Here is a 10447-nt window from a genome sequence, read left to right as displayed (position 1 = left end):
CCTTTTTCAAAGGTTCTTAACCTAAATAATTATATTAAAGATTAGTAATTATAGTCTGAACAAATATGATGGATAATTACGTAGATTTAAATACATTATTACCTGAGTTGATGATAATTAAAAATAGTCAAACAGATCAATTTTCAGTCAAAAAAGTAACATTTCAGCCAATAATTTAAAAAAATTAATTAAAAATTAGTAATTTTTTAGAAGTCTCAAAAATTTTTTTCGAGACTTCACTCGATTTAAACTACATTTTTAAACTACATTTTTAAATTAAAAAATTTTTTTTTATTAATGTGTATATGTTCGCATCCATACATATGCATACATATATACACATATAGCATACATACATATACTCATATATACATATAGAGATGATTAATATTAAAAACATTATTTTATAATACGCTGATAAATTTTATTAATATTTAGAATTTCAGTCTGTAAATTAACTGAAATCTTACAATATTTGTTTATAAAAACAGACTCAATAATACGCCGTTGATAAGTATTTTTTTCTGTAGCTAATATTTTAATACGTTTAAAATCAAAGTAATGATTGAAATTCCAAGAATGTTGCGACAGATCTGTGTTAACATTCCCAACTTCACAATCTTTTTTGTGTTCAGCAATGCTAGTTTTTAATATCCTGCCAGTTTCACCTACATAAGCTTTATTACAACATTCACATTTAATTAAATAAATAACACCAGATAAATTTTCAATGGAATCGACGTCTTTTCTTCTTGACAAATAATTGTATAATGTATTAGTGTTCTTAAAATAAACATTGATATTAAATTTTTCAAGTGAATTTCTTAATCGTTCTGATAGGCCCTGAATGTAAGGCAAAGTAACATTTAAATTAAATCTATTGTAAGTATCACTCCAATTTCTTTTCTTGTTAATTTTATTACTGTTATTGTAAATCTCATGAATGCGTTCTTTAATGATGTCATTTACAAACTCAAGAGGATAGTTATTCTGTACTAAAGTTGTTTTAATAGATTTAAATTTTCTTTTCTAAATTGAATGTCAGATAATTTTATACATCTATCAACTAAACCCTTAATTAAACCAATTTTATGCCCAAATAAATTACGTGAATTATAGTTTAAGTATCTACCAGACCAATAAGGTTTTTTATACCAATTGGTTAATAAATCACCACTTAGAGTTTTTATAATTTTTAATTCAAGATAGTTAATAACATTATTAATCTCACATTCATGAGTGAAATTTATACAGTCTTCAATACTATTAAATGCATTTAAGAAAACTTGAATTTTATCTGTGAGAATAATGACTAAAATGTCGTCGACATATCGTTTGTACAAAATAGGGGTGAAATCTAACAATTCTTTTACAATTATTTACAATAAATTGTGAAAAAGATTCAATGTGATTTGACTTTTCAGTCGTTTTTAATGCAATTTTTCTGAATGTTTAATTTGTTTAATTCTTTATGCAAAATTAATTTAAGAAAAAGGCAAAAATTTAACAATATCAACTAACAAAAGTGGAGTAAAAAATGTTCCTTTAATACGATCAGAAAATGCGCATGCGTTCACTTTACTATATGTTCAAGTTCGACGTTTTTTTAGTCACCGTCCTACAGTACTGCTGGCACTGTTGCGTTTGACTAACTTATTGCACATTCTCTTCAATCCATATAATTTTTATACGAATTATAATTAGTAGATTATAAAATTATATAGTAAATTTAATCATTTTCAAATCAAATTTTTCACACTTAATGACAGCAGCAGTGATGGGCAAAATATTGTCATTTAAAAATGTATGCATAGTTCACATGGCATTAAACTTCACTCACCCACTTTCACATGGATTGCAATTTTAATTTATCTTTGAAGTGATTTTACTTTGATTTCACAAAGTTGGTTCGACTGTATAACTATTTTATATAGACTTACCGAAACTGCCTGCTTGGTCATGTATGTGTGATTTTGCACAATTATATTGATTATAATGCCTTCTTCGTACTGCTGCCATCACAACAACTATCACTACCATTCAGCTGCGAAAATGAGTGTATTTGGCAAAAGCAGCGAACAGATTTTAGATAGTGATATAGCAGAACTAAGTCAATTTGAAGATGACAATGAAAAGGAGATTGATGAGGAAGCTGATAAAGATGAAGATGACGATAATGACGATGATGATGAGGATACGGATGATAATGGGGAGAGGCGTGATCTTCCTTATCCTGGATTTGCCCCAATAGCTCTTCGGTACCTAAACCAAAATACAAGACCGCGCATCTGGTGTCTTGCTTTGATTACAAACCCATATCCTTTTTAGCCTTAAAAGTTGCATAATACTTATCGGTAAATTAATTGCAATTGCATTTTTGTATAACTATATATAGCCTGTAAAAAGGAGAACATTTAAATTAATATACAGCATTACAAATGGGTGGGTTCCACGAAGAAAAGGCTATCTTTCCATACCGTTAAGAATTAGGCTAGTACAGTTCGTAATGTAATTTAGGTTCCTATAACTTTTACAACAAGAAATTTCAAAAGATTTTTATTTATTTTAATACCTTTACGTATTTACTAAATTTCATACGAAATAAAGTTAGCCTAATTCTTAATGTAACGAAAACACAGCCTATTCTTTTTAGAACCAGTCGATATTTGGTGCATTTTATACAAAAATATTCCATTTTTGCTCCAAGAAAATAAAATTGCATTGAATGGCTGTGACTCTATTTAATACTTTATCTCCAGGGGTCATTTAAAATCAAATAACATTTATTGGCTATAGTAATATATTTAATTTTATAGAAAGCATTGTAAGACCTTTAACGTACAGAGTTATTCAGTCAGTCTCCACTTACAGGCATTCGCTTGACGTGATCAAATAGAATAACTGGGAATTCAATTAAGTGTCTAAACTTTTGTTCTGGGTTCAAAATGATAGAAAGGAATTACATATATACTCAAAGAATTATTCAGTCAAAAGCCGAATGATTTTGGAATTACAGGCATTAATTTGAAAACAGTAGAATTTTTCACTGTCGAAAACGAAATATACATTTGACAGTTGTACGGTAAATTTTTATGCGCTTATTATTAAGTTATGTTTACGCATACGTAATATTTCATTCATTTTCACACAAAAGAAAGAGCAGCAGCAAAAATAAAAGTGCCAATGATAAATGGAGAAGAAGTTTGGACAACAAGGCCGGGATCAAAGAAAGCGAAATAACTGAAACAGCGTAGATAATTGCTTTTTGTTCATTACTATTAAATTTAAAGAGAAATGAGATTTTAGATTTAAAACTTCAGCGGTGGACGACATTTTGATAATATGATTTTAAATGAAACTTTATTGCCTATTATGAGGGGGGGGGGGGGGGAGTAAAAAGTAGTTATATTTTGGTTAAAAATTAAATTAGAATGAAATAGTTCGTTATTTAATTCGTTCGTCTTCTCCTATTTTTATTCATATGGAATATAATAATTATCAATATTTAAAAAAAGAGGGTTTTGAGATTCAACGCTAAGGGTTTTTATCCCTGCTTAAGATCCAGATAGGATTGAACTGTGCATATAATTTTGTCGCGATCTTTTTTTGTATCCGTATATATACGGAATTTTGTTGGTCCCTAAATACCCCTATCCGGCTTTTTCTCGGGTTCTATTCGGATGTTTATACGGTGTCATAAATTTGTCTTATCTGGTTTTTTATCCGGCTTAATATTCTTTTCTCCTTAAATATTTCAAATGTTTATAAACTATCCAAACGTAATAAACAATATTAAAAGTCAAATGAAAAAATTTATTAATAACGTTGGTGACAAAAAGATATTTTTTGTAATACAAAAATCTCCATAAAACGCGCAATTTTCATTTAATCGAATTGTTCATTGATACTTTCTAACTCAGTTTTCAATGCGCAATAGCAGTTTTAAAAAAATATTTTCTAATATGTTAAACAAAAATTCAAATTTCACTTATTTCAAAAAGTTCTCAATACTTTTGGTCTTTGAAATTTCCAAAACCTTCAGAAGCGATCTTAAAGTAATACATAATAAAGAAAATCAAGTACAAAAATGCTTTTATAACATCATTGGTCAATTTTATTAGGGCAGTCTTCTAATGTGAGTTCCAAGAAAGTTTCAGATAAGGCCGTATAAGATTTCGTTAGGAAAATAATTCAATTTCCTATTGCCGATGCTCGCTTCAAACCTTCGAAAGTTCCAGGCAGGGCCGCATAAGATTCCGCCAACCAAATAATTCAATTTTATTTTTTTGATATCCGCTTGAAAGCCGGATAGAGCCATGCAAAAATCATTTTCGGACTTAAAAGAAAAGACTCTTCTGATGTAAGCTCTGACAAAATTTCGGATAGAGCAGCATAGAATTCCGTCGAGCAAACAATTCGATTTTCTGTTTTCGATGTTCCCTTTAAAGCCGGGTAGAGCCGCATAGAAAACGGTTTTTGGATTTGGATGAAAAGATTCTTCAAACTGTAGATCCGACCAAGTTTTGGATAGGGCTGCATTAGTTTCTATTAGCCAAATAATTTAATTTTCTTTTTCCAACATCAGCTTTAAAGCCGGATTGAGCCAGACGAAAAATCGTTTTCGGACCTAAACGTAAACGGTCTTTTAATGTAAGTTTCGACAAAATTCCAGACAGGACCGCATAAGATTTTTTTGGCCAACTAAAGTGAGACTCTTATATAGCGACTATTTTGGGCCTGATGGTGCGTGGAAACTAACTCAATATAGCCCACTCCGCTCTTGTTTGTTCACGCCTGAGTGTTCGCTAGAGTGCCAACTGTAGACCCCACGCACAACTTCTGTTACATCTACCTGCGGCGTGGGGTCAATTCTCAGAAGGACTATAGAAGGGAGGGCTATTGAAGTGTTTCACTCTAATTCAATTTTCTATTTTCGATGTTCGCTTCAAAGCCGGATAGAATCAGAAATAAAACCGTTCTTAGACTTAGATCAAATCAGACTTCTAACTTAAATTCTGACAATGTTCTAGAGAGGGCCAGATAAATGGATTTTTCACATATGTCATCCGGATAGAGTCGCTAGTTTTCCGCTTAAGGGCATGTGACAAAGTCAAATATCTATATTACCAACCTCACTTTATCAGTTCACTGAAAATTTTTTTCGAACCTCAGAACTTTTTTTACAAATAAAATATCGAGCTGAAACTTTGAAAAATGTAATAGAGTACAATAAAGTACGTTGAGGTAAAGGGTCTTTCAATAAGAGCGCTACAAATGTTTTTTTAAATAAAAAAAAACGGTTTTGGATATAAATGAAATTCTTTATTCATGTGAAAGTACATTCGATGCCATTATGTATGGAACTCGATTTCTTTTGCATGACCACCACAGGCACGCTTGCAGAAGTCCAGACGCTGAACCCAATTTTCGACGGTTTTCAAGCATAATTCGGCCGATACTGCTGCAATTTCGCGTTCGATATTTGTACGAAGTTCATCAATCGTCGTTGGCTTGTTGGCATAGACCATAGACTTGACGTAGCCCCATAGGAAATATTCTAACGGCGTCAAATCGCACGACCGAGGCGACCAATTGACTGGGCCATTTCGTGAGATAACACGCTCACCAAACTTGGTTTTCAATAAATCGATTGTGACATTCGCTGTGTGGCTTGTGGCGCCGTCCTGTTGAAACCACATATTTTCCAAGTCCATATCATCCAATTCGGGCCAAAAATATTCGGTTATCATTCAGCGGTAGCGAATCCCATTCACAGTAACGTGCCGGTCTTGATCATCACGGAAGAAGTACGGCCCAATGACGCCGCCGGCCCATAAACCGCACCAAACCGTAATGTTTTCGGGATGTAATGTTGACTCATGGAGTTCGTATGGATTGCTGCTTGACCAATAACGCATATTTTGATTATTGACGAAGCCATTCACCCAGAAATGAGCCTCATCGCTGAAGATGATTTTTTGATGAAAATCCGGATTATTTTCAAGTTGTTGCTCAGCCCAATTCACGAGCATACGTCGCTGCTGGTGATCAAGCGGCTTCAGTTCTTGCGTCAATTTGATCTTGTAAGGATGTAGGTCAAGATCTTTTAGCATAATACGCCACAACGACGTCACATATAAGCCCAACGCTTGAGAACGACGTGTGAGAGACTGATTTGGGTCTTCCTCAATTGATGCGCTAGCGGCAGCAATATTCTCGACACTACGGGCACTTCTTTGTCTCACTAGCACGGGAACATTTTGCACTGTACCTGTGGATTCAAATTTTTCCACTAGGCGCTCAATTGTTGATCTGGCAGGACGATTATGACGAACATAAATTGGACGTAGCGCTCTTAAAGTTGAGGCCACTGACTCCGAATTTCGGTAGTAAATTTTAATAATTTCGACTCGTTGTTGGATCGTATATCTATCCAGGATTAAATGGCAAACCTTACTGAAGAGAAATGTCAAAAGAGCGGGAAAAAAATTGCGTCGTTTGCTGTAAATATCGGTCTACTTTTGCAGCGTGCCTATTGAAAAACCCTTTACTTTATTTGGGTAGAAACTTCACTAAAAATTATTCCAAAACAAATTAAAACTGGGAGCTTTTTCGCATCTTTCTTCGTAACCTTGACATTTTTTAAAAATTCGAAATTTTTGTATACATCAAATATCTATCTTAAAATTTAAGAAATGCAAAAGCAAACAGGGAATTACGTTAAGGTACGTCATTTAAAAAAAAGATGCAAAAAAATATATTTCAACTAAATCTCATCCGGCACATAATAAAAGACCTGACTATCAATTCCATCGGCATCAGCCGGTAACGGTTTTCACGATGTGCACGCAATACTAAACTCTGGCGGTCACTAGACGAGACTCTAACAGCGGCCTCGTCCTACTGAACCGAGTTCTTTGTGGTGTGTTGGATTAGATTTAGTTGAAATATTTTTTTTACATCCTTAGTTTTTAAATTACGTACTTCTAAAATAATCAAAACTACGAGGTAAGTACTTTTTATTAATTGCATTTAAATCTGAAGAGAAATGTAATTTTAAATTAAAAACTACAAGTTTTGAGCTGAGACATATGATTAGGATCGTAACTAATGGTGAGGCTACTTGTGTAAAGTGCATTGACGCTGAAATGCTTAAATTTGTTGGCAATTACATACCTTATAGGCTGCGTGAATTGATAAATTCATGCATCGAAGCGGAAGAAGGTCGAGGTGACTGGAAAAGGTGATTAACTTCCCATTTTACAGGAGACAGAAAGATAAAAGCAACTGCAATTATTGAAGACGTAAAATATATGCTGATACCTATGGCACATTTTATTTAATTAATAATTCTCATTAGACTTTGTCAGCCGTATTCAAATAATTTACTGAATAAAAAAAAATCCTACGTTTGCCTTTTTCTGCCCTGATGAGTTTGAATGAATGCACTCAAAAACCCATTCCAAGAATTCTACTAATTCCTAAGATTTTTAAAATTCCCTGTATCAAACTGGTTGATTATTAAATTTGGATCTAAAGGGTTTCAATTAATCCAAAACTTCTCTGGATGACCTTCCAAATGAAAATGGGTTAAAAGTCCAGGCTAGTTCTCGAATATTATCGAAAACATTTAAATTTAATAAGCAACTTGTTCCGTTATCCTCGTTAATGCCACTGTGATTAAGATCGATATTTTGTGAGTAAGCTACCATTCTTAAGCTGCCAAATGAAAATGGATTAAAGAAAAATGGTTAGCTTCGCTCTAGTTGATCTAACCGTGATATGTCACGGATAATTCTGGAAACACAAAGTATTCACCATAAAAAGATTGGTTTAATTTCTTTTATAATTTAAATCTTTTTATTGTACAGGATTCCGAAGATTTAATTAATTTTCATGGTTCCCTGAAACATAAAATCTGTACCTAGTCGTAACCTTTCAAATTCCAATACGAAAGCTAAGATCTATGAAAATCCCAGAATACTCGGTTCCGTGAGCCTGACACCGAGGGTGCTGTTCTCTCCCGAATAAAAATTCTTCTACTTAAGTTTTGAGAATTGACGCCGCGCCACAAGTAGGTGTAATAGGAGCTACTAGTAGTACGTGGTTTCTGCGGTTTTCACTCAGGCGAGCACTCAGGCGTGAGCAAAAAAAAGCGGAGCAGCCTATAATGAATTATTTCCCACCCACCGTCAGCCCCACAATCGGCGCTGTAGAAGAGTTTCACTGTAATGGAAACCTAATATCGTGGCAAGAGGTACAAAGAATGAAAACTCACCGTTTTATTAGTTTCTTAATGGTGCTGCTCATTTGCGTAATTAATAATGCTCAGTAACCTCTTCTGCCGTACAAACTGAAAAGATACGTAAGTGACATTGCCGCTTAGAGTGATTCTCTTAAGCGTGGCAATGAAAAATTCGACCTAAGCGGCAATGTCACTTATGTATCTTTTTAGTTTGTACGGGAGTGATGTCCGGATACTTCACGTTTGGTTGATGTCGAGCATACCATAAGTAGCATAGGATGCAGGCGACATGTGCACAGGTATCCAAGGCCTTGGCTCCTGATTCATAGGTACAGTAGAAATCACTGATTACATTGTCTTCTTCTGTATCTTCTTCATCGGTATGAAATGAAAAATTGATGCGTCATACCACGGTGAAATCGAGAATACTGTTACAATCTTATCAGTCCAGTGACGGTCATGTTCATATCAACTTTAATTTCTACTCCACCATATTTATCTAGCTTATCTTGGATGTATGAAGGAGCAAGATTTACCTAATGAATACCAATGGTAAGATCTCGTGAATATTGTAAATCCAGAATAGGAAAATCAGGAGCCACATTTTGTTGAAGGCGAACCAACTGATCGCGTCTCATGCGTAGATTTTCAACCGCTACAAACGCTCGTAATACGTTTGGAGTTTGGCTTTTCCGAATAATTTCTGTTGCGTGTGTAACAGTTGCGCCTTGCATAAATATTGGTTGATGGAATTTGTTAATTATTGCGGCAGCAATGGAATAAAAATCGTGAAGGTGATGTAGATGAGACATAATAATTTTTCGTTAGAAGAATTTGAATATGGAGCGAAAATGTCCATTCCTAGCCTCAACGATCCATCGGTTCTTCGTGACCATCCGAGAGATATTAGCATCTTTAGTAGATAATTGCTGCTGTCCATTCTGGATTAATGCCGGCGTCCAGCAAGTGATTCCAACGCGCTCTAGCCATCACACAGCATCCCTATATTCTCTGTAAATCAAAGAAATTTCTCCATTTTGAAACCACCCTCTCATAGCATTAACCTCCTCTCGTACTCTCTTTCAAAAATCATTGCAGCATTGTTGTGACAGTCGGAAAAGTATGGTCCCAATACAGACAATATAAAGCCATCTGGAGCAACAGTCATAGTAGGTTTCATCAATTGTCGATGTTTGTGCTGGGAGAAGGACTGTATTAAAATACGAAAATTGTTACTTTTCCGCTTGTATGCATAGGTAAAATCCACTTTAGCAATGGCTTTTGGTGTCTGCGGTTCTGGATTATAGAGTTCAAATGCAAATTTTGTAAGATCTCCTTTGATGTACATCGGCCTTGATATTGTTTGTAATCCGACATTCTAAAGAACCAACTTATGGTGCAAAAATTGTCTCACTTTTTATATAACCAAGCTGACAGCGGTTCTACTTAGGTACTTAAATATGACTTTTAGAAAGTAATTTGATAAACCTCGCTTTAATTTACATAAAAAAGTCAATAACTCTTTTCTATATATGTATCTGGGACATTCCTCTTGAGGTACAGGATCACAGTACGTAAAAAGAAGTCAGAATTGTTCTTTGCTAATTGGAAAAATACATTTGAATTCTTTGTCATTGAAAGACTCTCATCTTCAAATTGATTTTGATTATTCGCAGCATACCTTAATTGTTGCAAAAATATCTTTAACTCTTGTCTTTTTAATACATATGGTCGATTAACTGATCTGAGACCTTCCAGAATTAATCTCGGGAAGCCTTCTATCTAGCCAACCGTTCTACATTTTATCTAGCATTGCATACTAAGCAAGATGCACTTTCCGTTTGCGCTAACAAATCTAAACGCATTGTACTTGGATCACCTTTTACAGAACGTATTTCATCTTATATGGATCTGTTACAATTAATGAATAATCTGGATTCATTATTCAAGTCAAGAGATTGAAGATTCAAATCATCCCTTCGTGTAATTGCAATTTGCTGTTTATTTTCATCTTCTATGCTATTTATTCGTTACATTCGCTGAGCATTATCTCCTACATTGAATACATAGCAGTCAATCTGTCTTCGAAACGCCATCGTTTCATATCTACAGTCTGTCAAGTTAAAGCGTGGGTGGCTTTACTCGCAGTCGGTAAGGTGTATCGACATGATTTTGGTGTCAAAATATTAAGAAGAGCTCCCT

The 10447-nt window shown here is 34.1% G+C and overlaps 1 protein-coding gene across 1 annotated transcript in view; it reads left to right on the top strand.

The window, feature by feature from the left end:
- Positions 1-1654: 1654 nt before the first annotated feature.
- Positions 1655-10447, top strand: part of LOC117171159 (voltage-dependent T-type calcium channel subunit alpha-1H-like) — a 1009801-nt gene continuing 1001008 nt past the window's right edge. The window contains exon 1 of the mRNA XM_033358216.1: positions 1655-2315. Within this exon, the coding sequence (XP_033214107.1) occupies positions 1996-2315 (320 nt within the window). The 5' untranslated portion in view covers positions 1655-1995. The remainder of the gene's footprint in view (positions 2316-10447) is intronic.

This window comes from Belonocnema kinseyi, chromosome 4, assembly GCF_010883055.1.
Source record: "Belonocnema kinseyi isolate 2016_QV_RU_SX_M_011 chromosome 4, B_treatae_v1, whole genome shotgun sequence".
NCBI lineage: Eukaryota > Metazoa > Arthropoda > Insecta > Hymenoptera > Cynipidae > Belonocnema > Belonocnema kinseyi.
Note: the sequence above shows the minus strand (reverse complement) of the source record. Positions and strands in the feature narration are given on the sequence as shown.